The sequence below is a fragment of the Symphalangus syndactylus genome, chromosome 20 (genome assembly GCF_028878055.3).
Source record: "Symphalangus syndactylus isolate Jambi chromosome 20, NHGRI_mSymSyn1-v2.1_pri, whole genome shotgun sequence".
NCBI classification, from domain to species: Eukaryota; Metazoa; Chordata; class Mammalia; order Primates; family Hylobatidae; genus Symphalangus; species Symphalangus syndactylus.
In genome coordinates this window covers 34,727,597-34,748,336 of record NC_072442.2, presented here as the reverse complement: position 1 = coordinate 34,748,336, position 20,740 = coordinate 34,727,597, and the positions used below count along the sequence as shown (strand labels likewise).

At 47.2% G+C, this 20,740-nt stretch overlaps 5 protein-coding genes across 5 annotated transcripts; all 5 read right to left on the bottom strand.

Annotated features, from left to right (window-relative positions):
• Positions 1-210: 210 nt before the first annotated feature.
• LOC134735351 (TATA-box binding protein associated factor 11 like protein 2-like) lies at positions 211-807 on the bottom strand. The gene has a single exon (XM_063629819.1). It carries the CDS (start codon positions 805-807, stop codon positions 211-213), a length of 597 nt encoding a protein of 198 aa, XP_063485889.1.
• A 6,783-nt stretch (positions 808-7,590) lies between these two features.
• LOC134735350 (TATA-box binding protein associated factor 11 like protein 2-like) lies at positions 7,591-8,187 on the bottom strand. The gene has a single exon (XM_063629818.1). It carries the CDS (start codon positions 8,185-8,187, stop codon positions 7,591-7,593), a length of 597 nt encoding a protein of 198 aa, XP_063485888.1.
• A 1,693-nt stretch (positions 8,188-9,880) lies between these two features.
• Positions 9,881-10,255, bottom strand: LOC134735349 (transcription initiation factor TFIID subunit 13-like). Its single transcript, XM_063629817.1, has one exon. It carries the CDS (start codon positions 10,253-10,255, stop codon positions 9,881-9,883), a length of 375 nt encoding a protein of 124 aa, XP_063485887.1.
• A 4,723-nt stretch (positions 10,256-14,978) lies between these two features.
• On the bottom strand, positions 14,979-15,575 carry LOC134735348 (TATA-box binding protein associated factor 11 like protein 2-like). The gene has a single exon (XM_063629816.1). It carries the CDS (start codon positions 15,573-15,575, stop codon positions 14,979-14,981), a length of 597 nt encoding a protein of 198 aa, XP_063485886.1.
• A 1,694-nt stretch (positions 15,576-17,269) lies between these two features.
• LOC134735347 (transcription initiation factor TFIID subunit 13-like) lies at positions 17,270-17,644 on the bottom strand. Its single transcript, XM_063629815.1, has one exon. The coding sequence runs from the start codon at positions 17,642-17,644 to the stop codon at positions 17,270-17,272; it is 375 nt and encodes a 124-aa protein (XP_063485885.1).
• Positions 17,645-20,740: the final 3,096 nt, after the last annotated feature.

The window sequence follows — 20,740 nt, the reverse complement described above, 5'->3', positions numbered from 1 at the left end:
TCGGAGGCCCAAACATTTAGCCAAGGCTACTACCAAACAATCTGCTGTCTTCATCCAGGTAAGGGCAGCTTGACGTCTCAAGACACTAAGATGGTGGGTAAATCCAGGGTAGACTGAGATGCAGAAGCTCCAGCAAACGCAGTCCTGTCACTGAAAGACGAATGCAGTACTTATGCCTGCACAAACAGACCCTTCCCTCTGGCCTTGGGCCTAGAACATGATTTTTTGGTAGTTGCTGTTGGGGAAGAGGCCCTTGGGCTTTAACCTGCGAGCAGCCTCCCTTAAATGCTTGGGCTGCAGTGGGGGCTTTTCTCCCCACATCTCACACACGTCCAGGGCCTCTTCCAGCACCTCTCCGACGAAGACCTTGGCTATTCCAGCCATGGCAATGGCCACGTTCTCAGGCTCCGATCCGCCAGTGATAGAATGCATCAGACCTGCAATGCGTGCTTTTGGGAAAGCTGACCGGCGACACACTTCGTAGCGGGCCAGCTGCTCCTCAGACATGGCAGACAGCAGGGTTGCCATCCTCTGAGCCTCCTCCGCATCCACGGTGGGCTTCCTCTCCTTCTTTCCTTTGGTATCTCTTTTCCGTCCTTTGGCTGCAGGAGGAGCTGAGGCTGAGGCTTCACTGTCGCCTTCTGTGAGGTCCGTGACATCCTGACTGCTGAGCTCACCTTCCTGACCCCTGGGTTCTTCCAAGTTCCCATCTAGGTCCTCAGGGAGCCCGTCCTTGTTGCTGCCCTTCAGACCTTGGGGCGTGGCGAACATCTCAGCAGACACAACTGTTTGCCTGCCTGTCTCCATGGGTGAGACTCAGGTCTGCTCCGTGACAGCAGCTGTAGCAGCAGAAGTTACAGCTGGGGTGGTTTGATTATGGATCCGAAGTGAGATTTTGAGAACCATCCTTTTTCTTGTTTTTTTTTTTTTGATTTACAGATCATGTTTATTAAGCGGCACTGAAAATATTAAGTCTCATAAACAATAACATTCAGTGATCGACTTCAATCCAACTGTAATCCTTACTTTAAACTAAGGGCAAGAATAATTTTACGCATACAGCAAATACACACAAAACCTGGGTATTCCGAACTACAAACATGGTTTCCACAGCCACCTATGGTTTTAGGCAAGGACACATTTCCACGACGAACAAGTACTTACAAATATGTTAATAAAACACTAACGCAAACGCTTACCCTGCCGTCAGCTTTTTAAGCAATGCCATTCCTGCTACTGAAAGCATTTATTTTAAGAAGCTTGAATTTGATCCGGGAAAACGTGTTCTCCTAAAACTTTAACAGGATGTTATCAATCCAAAGTGATTTTAAATCAAAAAGCCTTCCAACACAGCATTAAGTATTGTGAAAGCAATGTGAAACTGGCTTTCTGATTTTTTGTTTGCTTGTTTGTGTGGAGACGGCGTCTCGCTCTGCCGACCAGGCTGGAGTGCAGTGCAGCGATCTCGGCTCACCGCAAGCCCCTCCTCCCGCGTAGACGCCATTCTCCGGCCTCAGCCTCCCGAGTAGCTGGGACTACGGTCACCCGCCACTGCGCCCGGCTAATTTTTTGTATTTTTAGTAGAGACGGGGTTTCACCGTGTTAGCCAGGATGGTCTCGATCTCCTGACTTCGTGATCCGCCCGCCTCGGCCTCCCAAAGTGCTGGGATTACAGGCACGAGCCACCACGCCCGGCCTAGTTCATTCTCTCTAATAATGAACTAGACAGTAAACTAGTTGTTGTCCAAAAACTTCAGAATACATGAAGTACAAGCCTCAGCTGTCAAGTCAGAAATGCCATTTCGATTTCACATATTAAATAGCTACAGTAGGCCAGGCTCGGTGGCTGGCGCCTGCAGTCCCAGCACCGTGGGAGGCCGAGGCAGGCGGATCACGAGGTTCAGAGATCGAAACCATCCTGGCCAACATGGCGAAACCCCGTCACCACCAAAAATACGAAAAGTTAGCCAGGCATGGTGGCAGGCGCCTGCACTTCCCAGGAACCCGAGAGGCCCAGGAAGGAGAATCACCCGAACCCGGGAGGCGGAGCCCGCAGTGAGCCGAGATCACGCCCCTGCACCCCAGCCTGGCGACACAGCGAGACTCCGTCTGAAAAAAAAAAAAAAAAGAAAAAGAAAAAGAAAAAAGCTACAGTATAGCTCACAAGGTTACAAGGGCGTAAACATACCTAACACGCAAATACGACTTTATCCTTCAGATAGTCAAAAGTCAGAAGGAACGACACGGTTTGCAAGGTACTTTGACTTATGCGTGGTCATTAAAACCCGGTAAGTGATTAAAGTATGGTAATACAAAGGCAGGCAACGACATGCACCAATATCACTCTAAAATCAAAAGCATAAAAAGAAAGGCTGAAAACTCTCTGTTTCTCCATCTTTCATTTACACGGCTAGATATCAGAACCTTACTTTAGAAAATATACAATTATGATATCTGGTTTCCCCAGATGGTAATTTTCAGAATCTACAAAAAGTGTCAAGATGCATAATTTGCTTCATCGAATGCTTTTCTAGCTCGTTTCAATTCTTCATTCATAGTAAGCAAGTCTTTCACCCTGGCAAACTTCCTTGGGTCCTTTCGAATCAAGAAGATGATATCTTCAACTTGTACTCGACCTTGTCTTCCAATTGACATTGCCTTGTGAGTCATTTCAGTGATATACTTTATGACAAGATCTTCAAGAATATCCACTGACTCAGTATAAGGATTCTGGTCATCCCCAAAGCCATGCATCATACATCGCAATTCTTTAGAAAAAAGTCTCTTTCTTTTACCCTGTCCACCTTCTGCACCTCCTCCAATTTCTTCATTTCCTTCCTCAAAGGTGGGGTCTTCTTCCTCGTCTGCCATCCCACTGGCCCGCCGACCCACAGCCCAGAAACTTTCAAAGATTTTGGCTGCTATGTTTCTGGCGAGCCATAGATTAGTCACAAGTGGACACAGCTCCCTGCCTCCCCTTCCCACACACAAACACACACACTGCTTTATCTCACTTCCACAATATGGAGAAACCTGTGGATGGAGAGTTTATTAGTTTTAGATGAATGCAGAAGAAATTCTCACCAATTTTGGATATTGAAAACAAACCCCGGCTCACAGCTCAGAAGTTCTACTAGGCCAAGTGACTGCCTCCTGCTCAGAGTCACACGAGGGACCTCCAGGATGGGTCTGTCTGTGTGGTCGTTGCCTTCACCTGAGAAGAATCTGGCGTCGATCTGATTCGAGTTCGTGGCAGAATCCAATTCCTCAGGTATGTGAAACCCAGGCCCACTTGTTTGTTCTGCCAGCTGCCGGGAGGATGCTCTGAGCTCTTACAGGTGTTGCCCAGGTCTGGGCCGTGCAGCTCCCTGGGTCTGCACCTCCAGGGCTGAGGAATCACCCACAGGGGAATGGAATCTCAGGGAGGTTCAGTCCCATATAAAGAGCACAGACGATTGAATTAGACCCAGCCCTTAACAGCTATTGTTTCAGGGTAATCCTAATCTAATCAGGGCTTTGGGCGGGCTCCTCAATTCGAGGTTCCGTCCGCACCCAAGGGAGGGGCAGAGGCAGGGCTAGGCTCTGGGGGGGGCGGGGCGGGAAATGCCGGGGGCATTTCAGAATTCTGGATTCCTCACAGAATCGCAAAGTTCACATTTCACAACAATAAAGAAAACAATGAGGGTAAAATGAGACCTTTTATGAAGTTGCACATTAGAAAACTTAAACGTCTGAGAAAAAAATCTCTAACTCATAGGGAAACAAGTGGTTTATCACATACTCTGAAATAGACTGGGCTGGGTGTGGGGAATATGAAAATATGATTTCTATGTTATGCTGTTGTATTGTATTGTATTGCATATTATTTATTTATTTTCGAGACAGAGTCTCCCTCTGTCCCCCAGACTGGATTGCAGTGGCCTGATGGCAGCTCACTGCAGCCTCTGCCTCCTGGGCCCAAGCAACTCTCCTGACTCAGCCTCCAGAGTAGCTTGGAGCAACTGTGCGCGCCACCACGCCAGGAGAAATTTGTATCCTTTAAAGTAGAGAGGAGGTTTCACCATTGTGGCCAGGCAAAGCCACAGCCTGGCAGGCGCCACGAAGACCTTGGCCACTGCAGCCGCCGGCAAGAGGGCGCCGCCTACAGGAGGGATCAAGAAGCCTCACCGCTACAGGCCTGGCAGTGCGCAAAATCAGAAAGTACCAGAAGTCCACGCAGATTCACCTCCTCAAGCTGCCCTTCCAGCGCCCGATGCGCAAGATCGGGCAGCACATCATCCTGGACGTGCGCTTCCAGAGGGCGGCCATTGACGCCCTACGGGAGCCCAGTGAGGCTTCCCTGGTGCACCTCTTTGAAGACACCTAGCTGTGTGCCGTCCATAAAAGCCCTGAACTCTTCTACCCTATATATGTGTATTAGCGCTCTGCTTTGTACCCCCTTCCAGAGGAAACACAAATCCATCAATTGATCATTTAAGCCTTTCTAGCTTGGGTACAACATTTCGCGTAGTTGTACTTGTAAGCTCTGTACTTTATACTTCCAGAGACTAGACCCTAGACAGTATCTGCTTGGAATAGTGGAGCTAGCTGGCTTCAACTTTATTTAGGCACATGCTAATTACTTGTGAGGGCAAAGGCGGGCAGTGAGGTTCTTAAGCTGACCCCGAAATAGTAAACTTTGGAAAATAGTCAAGTACGGTCACTTTATTTGTTAGATACCTTGTCACCACCTAACCAGCACCAGTCAGAGACCACATTTTTCTAGGTAGTCTCCATAGGTACATTATGAGAAAGACTTTACGACTTGTAATGAAGCTCCAGGAAAAACCTCATTGTCGTAAACGTGTAATACAACCAGCCATGAAAGCAGTCAAAGCTTTCTCCTGAAAAGATAACACTGTCTACAGATTTCTTTCTTGAGAGCTGTGGCTATGTGATATTACATATTGAGAAGATTTCGTATGCGATTATTAAAAAGTCAGGAAACAACAGATGCTGGCAAGGCTGTGAAGATACAGAAACACTTTTACAACGTCTGTGAGAGTGTAAATCAGTTCAACCATTGTGGAAGTCCGTGTGGCGATTCCTCAAGCATCTAGAACCAGAAATACCATTGGACCCAGCTATCTCATTACCGAGTATATAGCCAAAGGGTTATAATTCATCCAATTACAAGGACACATACACAGATATGCTCACTGCGGCACAGTTTGCAAGAGCAAAGGACCTGGAACCAACCCAAATGCCCATCAGTGATAGACTGGATAAAGAATATGTGTGGTATATACACCAGGGAATACTAGGCAGCATAAAAAGGAATGAGTTCGTCTTCTTTGCGGTGACATGGACGACCCTGGGGACCATCATTCTCAGCAAACTAACACAGGAACGGAAAAGCAAACACCACATCTTCTCACTCAAAATTGGGAGTTGATCAATGAGAACATATGGACAGAGAAAGTGGAACGTGACACTCCGTGGCCTGTCACGGGGTGGGGGGCCAGGGAAAGGAGAGCATTAGGACAAACACCCAAGGCATGTGGGGCTTAAAGCCTAGATGGTGGGTGGATTGGTGCAGCAAACCGCTATGCCACATGTATACCTTGGTAAGAAACCTGCACGTACTGCACTAGTATCCCATAACTTACAGGAAAAAACAAAAAGAATGCGTAGGGACACTGAACCCTCTCAACTAATCCAGTTTTCCTCTCTGAGAGAACAACGCTGTGTTCCTGCTCTTGAGCTGACCTCTGAGACCTTGATGTGAACTTGTTTCTGTCTTCAGCAGTTCAGATTTACTCAGACCCCACTCAATGTATTGAGTTCTATGAGGGGCAAGAGAAACGTTCTAAGCTTGTGTGTGGAGTCGCCATCAGCACTGCCCTCTGCTGATGCCTGTCTAGACCGCAGGCTGCTTGGGCCAGGTTCTCTTTTCCTCTAGTGTTCTGAAAGGGCCAGAGCTGCCACATCTGCCAGAATACAGCTTCCAAGACTGCTCCATGCTATGGAAAAGGAATGAGCTGAGAGCCATGTTAAGACTGGGAGATAATGAGTCTCTAGGACCTTACTTCCTTTGGGAGCTCAAGCACTTTCATTTCTGAGGGAGCCCTCCCATCTCCATCAGTTCCGCCAAGAACCTGTACCCTCCTTGTGTCTCTAAGACACACCGGTCTAACTTGTGGTACGCCCAGGCAAGAAAGTTGGTTAAAGGAAAGGAAAGCTGAAGAAGGCCAGAATATGGAGGTATGAAACGGAATTTCCCAATTCTTGGTAAAATTTAGAAATTTCCGTAATACCCAAAGGCAGATGCTACGTACCATAAGTCCTATTTTAGCAGCAAAAGCTGAGGGTATGAGGAAATACAACTATATTGTATGGGGGTTTATTTGGCTCCAGGAAGAAAGAGTACATGTTATTCTGCATTCAATATTAGAGCAGAACAATGGGGTCTTTTCGAAAATTTGGCTTTCACTCTGTGATTCAGGGGGCACATGGCAGAGGGAAACACACTGAAATGGAACCACGGATATCTGTGAGCTGTGCTGGGAAGGTTCAGGGTGATTCCGTCGTAAGTCTCAGGTCTTTATTCTGTAAAGAAAAATTACTCAATTGCATCATAAAGATACAGCAGAGTATGTCCAAGTAGAGTTGGGAATAACTTTGTCACTCGTGATGAACCTACTTGGTCCGATATTTTAATATCTTCCCCCATGTCTGTGTACTCAGGTTTGATTTTCCGAGTGGATCATCGGTGGAATCAATAAAATCAGGAATACTCTAAGGCAGTGTTTTGAACTAAATTTCAGTGTCTCTGGATGAACCGGCCATATCACCGTGTGTAGCAAACATGAAGTATCAACAGGCTGTCTGTATGCCTTTTCAACTACATAGAAGTTCGCTACAAATGGCGGCGTGAGGAAAGGTGATTTTGGAATTGGATGCTCTCTCGTCTTTTACGATGCATCTATACTATATTACATTCTAAAACAGTAAAGGATCACTTGCTGACGTAAAGCACAGTAGGCAGGAATAGGAGAAGGGTCAACTGAGAGAAAAAAAAAAGCTTTGTGATGTAATTTTTATTTCTGCAGTTTGGAAAAGAGTTTAACTGTTTTTGTGATGACTCACAAAAATACATAAGGGCATGAAAATTACCCAGGACAACATTCGGGAAACATTTCTGGCGCCTTCACTTACTGAAACCCAGACATAAGCATTCCAGCAAAGACACGGCAACAGCAGGCTTCAGCAAGGAACCGTACAAATGTCCTGGAAAGGGCTTCCCTCTCTGAATGCAGCTTCCTGTCCACAGGATGCTCAAGGCCCAGGCACCTTTATTCTTCCAACTAGAAAGACATACAAAAAGGCCTCAACATGACCTCGGAGGCCCAAACATTTAGCCAAGGCTACTACCAAACAATCTGCTGTCTTCATCCAGGTAAGGGCAGCTTGACGTCTCAAGACACTAAGATGGTGGGTAAATCCAGGGTAGACTGAGATGCAGAAGCTCCAGCAAACGCAGTCCTGTCACTGAAAGACGAATGCAGTACTTATGCCTGCACAAACAGACCCTTCCCTCTGGCCTTGGGCCTAGAACATGATTTTTTGGTAGTTGCTGTTGGGGAAGAGGCCCTTGGGCTTTAACCTGCGAGCAGCCTCCCTTAAATGCTTGGGCTGCAGTGGGGGCTTTTCTCCCCACATCTCACACACGTCCAGGGCCTCTTCCAGCACCTCTCCGACGAAGACCTTGGCTATTCCAGCCATGGCAATGGCCACGTTCTCAGGCTCCGATCCGCCAGTGATAGAATGCATCAGACCTGCAATGCGTGCTTTTGGGAAAGCTGACCGGCGACACACTTCGTAGCGGGCCAGCTGCTCCTCAGACATGGCAGACAGCAGGGTTGCCATCCTCTGAGCCTCCTCCGCATCCACGGTGGGCTTCCTCTCCTTCTTTCCTTTGGTATCTCTTTTCCGTCCTTTGGCTGCAGGAGGAGCTGAGGCTGAGGCTTCACTGTCGCCTTCTGTGAGGTCCGTGACATCCTGACTGCTGAGCTCACCTTCCTGACCCCTGGGTTCTTCCAAGTTCCCATCTAGGTCCTCAGGGAGCCCGTCCTTGTTGCTGCCCTTCAGACCTTGGGGCGTGGCGAACATCTCAGCAGACACAACTGTTTGCCTGCCTGTCTCCATGGGTGAGACTCAGGTCTGCTCCGTGACAGCAGCTGTAGCAGCAGAAGTTACAGCTGGGGTGGTTTGATTATGGATCCGAAGTGAGATTTTGAGAACCATCCTTTTTCTTGTTTTTTTTTTTTTTTTGATTTACAGATCATGTTTATTAAGCGGCACTCAAAATGTTAAGTCTCATAAACAATAACATTCAGTGATCGACTTCAATCCAACTGTAATCCTTACTTTAAACTAAGGGCAAGAATAATTTTACGCATACAGCAAATACACACAAAACCTGGGTATTCCGAACTACAAACATGGTTTCCACAGCCACCTATGGTTTTAGGCAAGGACACATTTCCACGACGAACAAGTACTTACAAATATGTTAATAAAACACTAACGCAAACGCTTACCCTGCCGTCAGCTTTTTAAGCAATGCCATTCCTGCTACTGAAAGCATTTATTTTAAGAAGCTTGAATTTGATCCGGGAAAACGTGTTCTCCTAAAACTTTAACAGGATGTTATCAATCCAAAGTGATTTTAAATCAAAAAGCCTTCCAACACAGCATTAAGTATTGTGAAAGCAATGTGAAACTTGCTTTCTGTTTTTTTGTTTGCTTGTTTGTGTGGAGACGGCGTCTCGCTCTGCCGACCAGGCTGGAGGGCAGTGCAGCGATCTCGGCTCACCGCAAGCCCCTCCTCCCGCGTAGACGCCATTCTCCGGCCTCAGCCTCCCGAGTAGCTGGGACTACGGTCACCCGCCACTGCGCCCGGCTAATTTTTTGTATTTTTAGTAGAGACGGGGTTTCACCGTGTTAGCCAGGATGGTCTCGAACTCCTGACTTCGTGATCCGCCCGCCTCGGCCTCCCAAAGTGCTGGGATTACAGGCACGAGCCACCACGCCCGGCCTAGTTCATTCTCTTTAATAATGAACTAGACAGTAAACTAGTTGTTGTCTAAAAACTTCAGAATACATGAAGTACAAGCCTCAGCTGTCAAGTCAGAAATGCCATTTCGATTTCACATATTAAATAGCTACAGTAGGCCAGGCTCGGTGGCTGGCGCCTGCAGTCCCAGCACCGTGGGAGGCCGAGGCAGGCGGATCACGAGGTTCAGAGATCGAAACCATCCTGGCCAACATGGCGAAACCCCGTCACCACCAAAAATACGAAAAGTTAGCCAGGCATGGTGGCAGGCGCCTGCACTTCCCAGGAACCCGAGAGGCCCAGGAAGGAGAATCACCCGAACCCGGGAGGCGGAGCCCGCAGTCAGCCGAGATCACGCCCCTGCACCCCAGCCTGGCGACACAGCGAGACTCCCTCTGAAAAAAAAAAAAAAAAAGAAAAAGAAAAAGTAAAAAGCTACAGTATAGCTCACAAGGTTACAAGGGCGTAAACATACCTAACACGCAAATACGACTTTATCCTTCAGATAGTCAAAAGTCAGAAGGAACGACACGGTTTGCAAGGTACTTTGACTTATGCGTGGTCATTAAAACCCGGTAAGTGATTAAAGTATGGTAATACAAAGGCAGGCAACGACATGCACCAATATCACTCTAAAATCAAAAGCATAAAAAGAAAGGCTGAAAACTCTCTGTTTCTCCATCTTTCATTTACACGGCTAGATATCAGAACCTTACTTTAGAAAATATACAATTATGATATCTGGTTTCCCCAGATGGTAATTTTCAGAATCTACAAAAAGTGTCAAGATGCGTAATTTGCTTCATCGAATGCTTTTCTAGCTCGTTTCAATTCTTCATTCATAGTAAGCAAGTCTTTCACCCTGGCAAACTTCCTTGGGTCCTTTCGAATCAAGAAGATGATATCTTCAACTTGTACTCGACCTTGTCTTCCAATTGACATTGCCTTGTGAGTCATTTCAGTGATATACTTTATGACAAGATCTTCAAGAATATCCACTGACTCAGTATAAGGATTCTGGTCATCCCCAAAGCCATACATCATACATCGCAATTCTTTAGAAAAAAGTCTCTTTCTTTTACCCTGTCCACCTTCTGCACCTCCTCCAATTTCTTCATTTCCTTCCTCAAAGGTGGGGTCTTCTTCCTCGTCTGCCATCCCACTGGCCCGCCGACCCACAGCCCAGAAACTTTCAAAGATTTTGGCTGCTATGTTTCTGGCGAGCCATAGATTAGTCACAAGTGGACACAGCTCCCTGCCTCCCCTTCCCACACACAAACACACACACTGCTTTATCTCACTTCCACAATATGGAGAAACCTGTGGATGGAGAGTTTATTAGTTTTAGATGAATGCAGAAGAAATTCTCACCAATTTTGGATATTGAAAACAAACCCCGGCTCACAGCTCAGAAGTTCTACTAGGCCAAGTGACTGCCTCCTGCTCAGAGTCACACGAGGGACCTCCAGGATGGGTCTGTCTGTGGGGTCGTTGCCTTCACCTGAGAAGAATCTGGCGTCGATCTGATTCGAGTTCGTGGCAGAATCCAATTCCTCAGGTATGTGAAACCCAGGCCCACTTGTTTGTTCTGCCAGCTGCCGGGAGGATGCTCTGAGCTCTTACAGGTGTTGCCCAGGTCTGGGCCGTGCAGCTCCCTGGGTCTGCACCTCCAGGGCTGAGGAATCACCCACAGGGGAATGGAATCTCAGGGAGGTTCAGTCCCAAATAAAGAGCACAGACGATTGAATTAGACCCAGCCCTTAACAGCTATTGTTTCAGGGTAATCCTAATCTAATCAGGGCTTTGGGCGGGCTCCTCAATTCGAGGTTCCGTCCGCACCCAAGGGAGGGGCAGAGGCAGGGCTAGGCTCTGGGGAGGGCGGGGCGGGAAATGCCGGGGGCATTTCAGAATTCTGGATTCCTCACAGAATCGCAAAGTTCACATTTCACAACAATAAAGAAAACAATGAGGGTAAAAATGAGACCTTTTATGAAGTTGCACATTAGAAAACTTAAACGTCTGAGAAAAAAATCTCTAACTCATAGGGAAACAAGTGGTTTATCACATACTCTGAAATAGACTGGGCTGGGTGTGGGGAATATGAAAATATGATTTCTATGTTCTGCTGTTGTATTGTATTGTATTGCATATTATTTATTTATTTTCGAGACAGAGTCTCCCTCTGTCCCCCAGACTGGATTGCAGTGGCCTGATGGCAGCTCACTGCAGCCTCTGCCTCCTGGGCCCAAGCAACTCTCCTGACTCAGCCTCCAGAGTAGCTTGGAGCAACTGTGCGCGCCACCACGCCAGGAGAAATTTGTATTCTTTAAAGTAGAGAGGAGGTTTCACCATTGTGGCCAGGCAAAGCCACAGCCTGGCAGGCGCCACGAAGACCCTGGCCACTGCAGCCGCCGGCAAGAGGGCGCCGCCTACAGGAGGGATCAAGAAGCCTCACCGCTACAGGCCTGGCAGTGCGCAAAATCAGAAAGTACCAGAAGTCCACGCAGCTTCACCTCCTCAAGCTGCCCTTCCAGCGCCCGATGCGCAAGATCGGGCAGCACATCATCCGGGACGTGCGCTTCCAGAGGGCGGCCATTGACGCCCTACGGGAGCCCAGTGAGGCTTCCCTGGTGCACCTCTTTGAAGACACCTAGCTGTGTGCCGTCCATAAAAGCCCTGAACTCTTCTACCCTATATATGTGTATTAGCGCTCTGCTTTGTACCCCCTTCCAGAGGAAACACAAATCCATCAATTGATCATTTAAGCCTTTCTAGCTTGGGTACAACTTTTCGCGTAGCTGTACTTGTAAGCTCTGTACTTTATACTTCCAGAGACAAGACCCTAGACAGTATCTGCTTGGAATAGTGGAGCTAGCTGGCTTCAACTTTATTTAGGCACATGCTAATTACTTGTGAGGGCAAAGGCGGGCAGTGAGGTTCTTAAGCTGACCCCGAAAGAGTAAACTTTGGAAAATAGTCAAGTACGGTCACTTTATTTGTTAGATATCTTGTCACCACCTTACCAGCACCAGTCAGAGACCACATTTTTCTAGGTAGTCTCCATAGGTACATTATGAGAAAGACTTTACGACTTGTAGTGAAGCTCCAGGAAAAACCTCATTGTCGTAAACGTGTAATACAACCAGCCATGAAAGCAGTCAAAGCTTTCTCCTGAAAAGATAACACTGTCTACAGATTTCTTTCTTGAGAGCTGTGGCTATGTGATATTACATATTGAGAAGATTTCGTATGCGATTATTAAAAAGTCAGGAAACAACAGATGCTGGCAAGGCTGTGAAGATACAGAAACACTTTTACAACGTCTGTGAGAGTGTAAATCAGTTCAACCATTGTGGAAGTCCGTGTGGCGATTCCTCAAGCATCTAGAACCAGAAATACCATTGGACCCAGCTATCTCATTACCGGGTATATAGCCAAAGGGTTATAATTCATCCAATTACAAGGACACATGCACAGATATGCTCACTGCGGCACAGTTTGCAAGAGCAAAGGACCTGGAACCAACCCAAATGCCCATCAGTGATAGACTGGATAAAGAATATGTGTGGTATATACACCCGGGAATACTAGGCAGCATAAAAAGGAATGAGTTCGTCTTCTTTGCGGTGACATGGACGACCCTGGGGACCATCATTCTCAGCAAACTAACACAGGAACGGAAAAGCAAACACCACATCTTCTCACTCAAAAGTGGGAGTTGATCAATGAGAACACATGGACAGAGAAAGTGGAACGTGACTCTCCGTGGCCTGTCACGGGGTGGGGGGCCAGGGAAAGGAGAGCATTAGGACAAACACCCAAGGCATGTGGGGCTTAAAGCCTAGATGGTGGGTGGATTGGTGCAGCAAACCGCTATGGCACATGTATACCTTGGTAAGAAACCTGCACGTTTTGCCCTAGTATCCCATAACTTACAGGAAAAAACAAAAAAAAAAATGCGTAGGGACACTGAACCCTCTCAACTAATCCAGTTTTCCTCTCTGAGAGAACAACGCTGTGTTCCTGCTCTTGAGCTGACCTCTGAGACCTTGATGTGTACTTGTTTCTGTCTTCAGCAGTTCAGATTTACTCAGACCCCACTCAATGTATTGAGTTCTATGAGGGGCAAGAGAAACGTTCTAAGCTTGTGTGTGGAGTCGCCATCAGCCCTGCCCTCTGCTGATGCCTGTCTAGACCGCAGGCTGCTTGGGCCAGGTTCTCTTTTCCTCTAGTGTTCTGAAAGGGCCAGAGCTGCCACATCTGCCAGAATACAGCTTCCAAGACTGCTCCATGCTATGGAAAAGGAATGAGCTGAGAGCCATGTTAAGACTGGGAGATAATGAGTCTCTAGGACCTTACTTCCTTTGGGAGCTCAAGCACTTTCATTTCTGAGGGAGCCCTCCCTTCTCCATCAGTTCTGCCAAGAACCTGTACCCTCCTTGTGTCTCTAAGACACACCGGTCTAACTTGTGGTACGCCCAGGCAAGAAAGTTGGTTAAAGGAAAGGAAAGCTGAAGAAGGCCAGAATATGGAGGTATGAAACGGAATTTCCCAATTCTTGGTAAAATTTAGAAATTTCCGTAGTACCCAAAGGCAGATGCTACGTACCATAAGTCCTATTTTAGCAGCAAAAGCTGAGGGTATGAGGAAATACAACTATATTGTATGGGGGTTTATTTGGCTCCAGGAAGAAAGAGTACATGTTATTCTGCATTCGATATTAGAGCAGAACAATGGGGTCTTTTCGAAAATTTGGCTTTCACTCTGTGATTCAGGGGGCACATGGCAGAGGGAAACACACTGAAATGGAACCACAGATATCTGTGAGCTGTGCTGGGAAGGTTCAGGGTGATTCCGTCGTAAGTCTCAGGTCTTTATTCTGTAAAGAAAAATTACTCAATTGCATCATAAAGATACAGCAGAGTATGTCCAAGTAGAGTTGGGAATAACTTTGTCACTCGTGATGAACCTACTTGGTCCGATATTTTAATATCTTCCCCAATGTCTGTGTACTCAGGTTTGATTTTCCGAGTGGATCATTGGTGGAATCAATAAAATCAGGAATACTCTAAGGCAGTGTTTTGAACTAAATTTCAGTGTCTCTGGATGAACCGGCCATATCACCGTGTGTAGGAAACATGAAGTATCAACAGGCTGTCTGTATGCCTTTTCAACTACATAGAAGTTCGCTACAAATGGCGGCGTGAGGAAAGGTGATTTTGGAATTGGATGCTCTCTCGTCTTTTACGATGCATCTATACTATATTACATTCTAAAACAGTAAAGGATCACTTGCTGACGTAAAGCACAGTAGGCAGGAATAGGAGAAGGGTCAACTGAGAGAAAAAAAAAAGCTTTGTGATGTAATTTTTATTTCTGCAGTTTGGAAAAGAGTTTAACTGTTTTTGTGATGACTCACAAAAATACATAAGGGCATGAAAATTACCCAGGACAACATTCGGGAAACATTTCTGGCGCCTTCACTTACTGAAACCCAGACATAAGCATTCCAGCAAAGACACGGCAACAGCAGGCTTCAGCAAGGAACCGTACAAATGTCCTGGAAAGGGCTTCCCTCTCTGAATGCAGCTTCCTGTCCACAGGATGCTCAAGGCCCAGGCACCTTTATTCTTCCAACTAGAAAGACATACAAAAAGGCCTCAACATGACCTCGGAGGCCCAAACATTTAGCCAAGGCTACTACCAAACAATCTGCTGTCTTCATCCAGGTAAGGGCAGCTTGACGTCTCAAGACACTAAGATGGTGGGTAAATCCAGGGTAGACTGAGATGCAGAAGCTCCAGCAAACGCAGTCCTGTCACTGAAAGACGAATGCAGTACTTATGCCTGCACAAACAGACCCTTCCCTCTGGCCTTGGGCCTAGAACATGATTTTTTGGTAGTTGCTGTTGGGGAAGAGGCCCTTGGGCTTTAACCTGCGAGCAGCCTCCCTTAAATGCTTGGGCTGCAGTGGGGGCTTTTCTCCCCACATCTCACACACGTCCAGGGCCTCTTCCAGCACCTCTCCGACGAAGACCTTGGCTATTCCAGCCATGGCAATGGCCACGTTCTCAGGCTCCGATCCGCCAGTGATAGAATGCATCAGACCTGCAATGCGTGCTTTTGGGAAAGCTGACCGGCGACACACTTCGTAGCGGGCCAGCTGCTCCTCAGACATGGCAGACAGCAGGGTTGCCATCCTCTGAGCCTCCTCCGCATCCACGGTGGGCTTCCTCTCCTTCTTTCCTTTGGTATCTCTTTTCCGTCCTTTGGCTGCAGGAGGAGCTGAGGCTGAGGCTTCACTGTCGCCTTCTGTGAGGTCCGTGACATCCTGACTGCTGAGCTCACCTTCCTGACCCCTGGGTTCTTCCAAGTTCCCATCTAGGTCCTCAGGGAGCCCGTCCTTGTTGCTGCCCTTCAGACCTTGGGGCGTGGCGAACATCTCAGCAGACACAACTGTTTGCCTGCCTGTCTCCATGGGTGAGACTCAGGTCTGCTCCGTGACAGCAGCTGTAGCAGCAGAAGTTACAGCTGGGGTGGTTTGATTATGGATCCGAAGTGAGATTTTGAGAACCATCCTTTTTCTTGTTTTTTTTTTTTTTTTTGATTTACAGATCATGTTTATTAAGCGGCACTCAAAATGTTAAGTCTCATAAACAATAACATTCAGTGATCGACTTCAATCCAACTGTAATCCTTACTTTAAACTAAGGGCAAGAATAATTTTACGCATAGAGCAAATACCCACAAAACCTGGGTATTCCGAACTACAAACATGGTTTCCACAGCCACCTATGGTTTTAGGCAAGGACACATTTCCACGACGAACAAGTACTTACAAATATGTTAATAAAACACTAACGCAAACGCTTACCCTGCCGTCAGCATTTTAGGCAATGCCATTCCTGCTACTGAAAGCATTTATTTTAAGAAGCTTGAATTTGATCCGGGAAAACGTGTTCTCCTAAAACTTTAACAGGATGTTATCAATCCAAAGTGATTTTAAATCAAAAAGCCTTCCAACACAGCATTAAGTATTGTGAAAGCAATGTGAAACTTGCTTTCTGTTTTTTTGTTTGCTTGTTTGTGTGGAGACGGCGTCTCGCTCTGCCGACCAGGCTGGAGTGCAGTGCAGCGATCTCGGCTCACCGCAAGCCCCTCCTCCCGCGTAGACGCCATTCTCCGGCCTCAGCCTCCCGAGTAGCTGGGACTACGGTCACCCGCCACTGCGCCCGGCTAATTTTTTGTATTTTTAGTAGAGACGGGGTTTCACCGTGTTAGCCAGGATGGTCTCGAACTCCTGACTTCGTGATCCGCCCGCCTCGGCCTCCCAAAGTGCTGGGATTACAGGCACGAGCCACCACGCCCGGCCTAGTTCATTCTCTTTAATAATGAACTAGACAGTAAACTAGTTGTTGTCTAAAAACTTCAGAATACATGAAGTACAAGCCTCAGCTGTCAAGTCAGAAATGCCATTTCGATTTCACATATTAAATAGCTACAGTAGGCCAGGCTCGGTGGCTGGCGCCTGCAGTCCCAGCACCGTGGGAGGCCGAGGCAGGCGGATCACGAGGTTCAGAGATCGAAACCATCCTGGCCAACATGGCGAAACCCCGTCACCACCAAAAATACGAAAAGTTAGCCAGGCATGGTGGCAGGCGCCTGCACTTCCCAGGAACCCGAGAGGCCCAGGAAGGAGAATCACCCGAACCCGGGAGGCGGAGCCCGCAGTCAGCCGAGATCACGCCCCTGCACCCCAGCCTGGCGACACAGCGAGACTCCCTCTGAAAAAAAAAAAAAAAAAGAAAAAGAAAAAGAAAAAAGCTACAGTATAGCTCACAAGGTTTCAAGGGCGTAAACATACCTAACACGCAAATACGACTTTATCCTTCAGATAGTCAAAAGTCAGAAGGAACGACACGGTTTGCAAGGTACTTTGACTTATGCGTGGTCATTAAAACCCGGTAAGTGATTAAAGTATGGTAATACAAAGGCAGGCAACGACATGCACCAATATCACTCTAAAATCAAAAGCATAAAAAGAAAGGCTGAAAACTCTCTGTTTCTCCATCTTTCATTTACACGGCTAGATATCAGAACCTTACTTTAGAAAATATACAATTATGATATCTGGTTTCCCCAGATGGTAATTTTCAGAATCTACAAAAAGTGTCAAGATGCGTAATTTGCTTCATCGAATGCTTTTCTAGCTCGTTTCAATTCTTCATTCATAGTAAGCAAGTCTTTCACCCTGGCAAACTTCCTTGGGTCCTTTCGAATCAAGAAGATGATATCTTCAACTTGTACTCGACCTTGTCTTCCAATTGACATTGCCTTGTGAGTCATTTCAGTGATATACTTTATGACAAGATCTTCAAGAATATCCACTGACTCAGTATAAGGATTCTGGTCATCCCCAAAGCCATACATCATACATCGCAATTCTTTAGAAAAAAGTCTCTTTCTTTTACCCTGTCCACCTTCTGCACCTCCTCCAATTTCTTCATTTCCTTCCTCAAAGGTGGGGTCTTCTTCCTCGTCTGCCATCCCACTGGCCCGCCGACCCACAGCCCAGAAACTTTCAAAGATTTTGGCTGCTATGTTTCTGGCGAGCCATAGATTAGTCACAAGTGGACACAGCTCCCTGCCTCCCCTTCCCACACACAAACACACACACTGCTTTATCTCACTTCCACAATATGGAGAAACCTGTGGATGGAGAGTTTATTAGTTTTAGATGAATGCAGAAGAAATTCTCACCAATTTTGGATATTGAAAACAAACCCCGGCTCACAGCTCAGAAGTTCTACTAGGCCAAGTGACTGCCTCCTGCTCAGAGTCACACGAGGGACCTCCAGGATGGGTCTGTCTGTGGGGTCGTTGCCTTCACCTGAGAAGAATCTGGCGTCGATCTGATTCGAGTTCGTGGCAGAATCCAATTCCTCAGGTATGTGAAACCCAGGCCCACTTGTTTGTTCTGCCAGCTGCCGGGAGGATGCTCTGAGCTCTTACAGGTGTTGCCCAGGTCTGGGCCGTGCAGCTCCCTGGGTCTGCACCTCCAGGGCTGAGGAATCACCCACAGGGGAATGGAATCTCAGGGAGGTTCAGTCCCAAATAAAGAGCACAGACGATTGAATTAGACCCAGCCCTTAACAGCTATTGTTTCAGGGTAATCCTAATCTAATCAGGGCTTTGGGCGGGCTCCTCAATTCGAGGTTCCGTCCGCACCCAAGGGAGGGGCAGAGGCAGGGCTAGGCTCTGGGGAGGGCGGGGCGGGAAATGCCGGGGGCATTTCAGAATTCTGGATTCCTCACAGAATCGCAAAGTTCACATTTCACAACAATAAAGAAAACAATGAGGGTAAAAATGAGACCTTTTATGAAGTTGCACATTAGAAAACTTAAACGTCTGAGAAAAAAATCTCTAACTCATAGGGAAACAAGTGGTTTATCACATACTCTGAAATAGACTGGGCTGGGTGTGGGGAATATGAAAATATGATTTCTATGTTCTGCTGTTGTATTGTATTGTATTGCATATTATTTATTTATTTTCGAGACAGAGTCTCCCTCTGTCCCCCAGACTGGATTGCAGTGGCCTGATGGCAGCTCACTGCAGCCTCTGCCTCCTGGGCCCAAGCAACTCTCCTGACTCAGCCTCCAGAGTAGCTTGGAGCAACTGTGCGCGCCACCACGCCAGGAGAAATTTGTATTCTTTAAAGTAGAGAGGAGGTTTCACCATTGTGGCCAGGCAAAGCCACAGCCTGGCAGGCGCCACGAAGACCCTGGCCACTGCAGCCGCCGGCAAGAGGGCGCCGCCTACAGGAGGGATCAAGAAGCCTCACCGCTACAGGCCTGGCAGTGCGCAAAATCAGAAAGTACCAGAAGTCCACGCAGCTTCACCTCCTCAAGCTGCCCTTCCAGCGCCCGATGCGCAAGATCGGGCAGCACATCATCCGGGACGTGCGCTTCCAGAGGGCGGCCATTGACGCCCTACGGGAGCCCAGTGAGGCTTCCCTGGTGCACCTCTTTGAAGACACCTAGCTGTGTGCCGTCCATAAAAGCCCTGAACTCTTCTACCCTATATATGTGTATTAGCGCTCTGCTTTGTACCCCCTTCCAGAGGAAACACAAATCCATCAATTGATCATTTAAGCCTTTCTAGCTTGGGTACAACTTTTCGCGTAGCTGTACTTGTAAGCTCTGTACTTTATACTTCCAGAGACTAGACCCTAGACAGTATCTGCTTGGAATATTGGAGCTAGCTGGCTTCAACTTTATTTAGGCACATGCTAATTAATTGTGAGGGCAAAGGCGGGCAGTGAGGTTCTTAAGCTGACCCCGAAAGAGTAAACTTTGGAAAATAGTCAAGTACGGTCACTTTATTTGTTAGATATCTTGTCACCACCTTACCAGCACCAGTCAGAGACCACATTTTTCTAGGTAGTCTCCATAGGTACATTATGAGAAAGACTTTACGACTTGTAGTGAAGCTCCAGGAAAAACCTCATTGTCGTAAACGTGTAATACAACCAGCCATGAAAGCAGTCAAAGCTTTCTCCTGAAAAGATAACACTGTCTACAGATTTCTTTCTTGAGAGCTGTGGCTATGTGATATTACATATTGAGAAGATTTCGTATGCGATTATTAAAAAGTCAGGAAACAACAGATGCTGGCAAGGCTGTGAAGATACAGAAACACTTTTACAACGTCTGTGAGAGTGTAAATCAGTTCAACCATTGTGGAAGTCCGTGTGGCGATTCCTCAAGCATCTAGAACCAGAAATACCATTGGACCCAGCTATCTCATTACCGGGTATATAGCCAAAGGGTTATAATTCATCCAATTACAAGGACACATGCACAGATATGCTCACTGCGGCACAGTTTGCAAGAGCAAAGGACCTGGAACCAACCCAAATGCCCATCAGTGATAGACTGGATAAAGAATATGTGTGGTATATACACCCGGGAATACTAGGCAGCATAAAAAAGAATGAGTTCGTCTTCTTTGCGGTGACATGGACGACCCTGGGGACCATCATTCTCAGCAAACTAACACAGGAACGGAAAAGCAAACACCACATCTTCTCACTCAAAAGTGGGAGTTGATCAATGAGAACACATGGACAGAGAAAGTGGAACGTGACTCTCCGTGGCCTGTCACGGGGTGGGGGGCCAGGGAAAGGAGAGCATTAGGACAAACACCCAAGGCATGTGGGGCTTAAAGCCTAGATGGTGGGTGGATTGGTGCAGCAAACCGCTATGGCACATGTATACCTTGGTAAGAAACCTGCACGTTTTGCACTAGTATCCCATAACTTACAGGAAAAAACAAAAAAAAAAAATGCGTAGGGACACTGAACCCTCTCAACTAATCCAGTTTTCCTCTCTGAGAGAACAACGCTGTGTTCCTGCTCTTGAGCTGACCTCTGAGACCTTGATGTGAACTTGTTTCTGTCTTCAGCAGTTCAGATTTACTCAGACCCCACTCAATGTATTGAGTTCTATGAGGGGCAAGAGAAATGTTCTAAGCTTGTGTGTGGAGTCGCCATCAGCACTGCCCTCTGCTGATGCCTGTCTAGACCGCAGGCTGCTTGGGCCAGGTTCTCTTTTCCTCTAGTGTTCTGAAAGGGCCAGAGCT

Bases quoted from the DNA above. Each gene is read 5' to 3' on its own strand.
- LOC134735351 (XM_063629819.1), bottom strand. From the start codon at position 807: ATGGAGACAGGCAGGCAAACAGTTGTGTCTGCTGAGATGTTCGCCACG.
- LOC134735350 (XM_063629818.1), bottom strand. From the start codon at position 8,187: ATGGAGACAGGCAGGCAAACAGTTGTGTCTGCTGAGATGTTCGCCACG.
- LOC134735349 (XM_063629817.1), bottom strand. From the start codon at position 10,255: ATGGCAGACGAGGAAGAAGACCCCACCTTTGAGGAAGGAAATGAAGAA.
- LOC134735348 (XM_063629816.1), bottom strand. From the start codon at position 15,575: ATGGAGACAGGCAGGCAAACAGTTGTGTCTGCTGAGATGTTCGCCACG.
- LOC134735347 (XM_063629815.1), bottom strand. From the start codon at position 17,644: ATGGCAGACGAGGAAGAAGACCCCACCTTTGAGGAAGGAAATGAAGAA.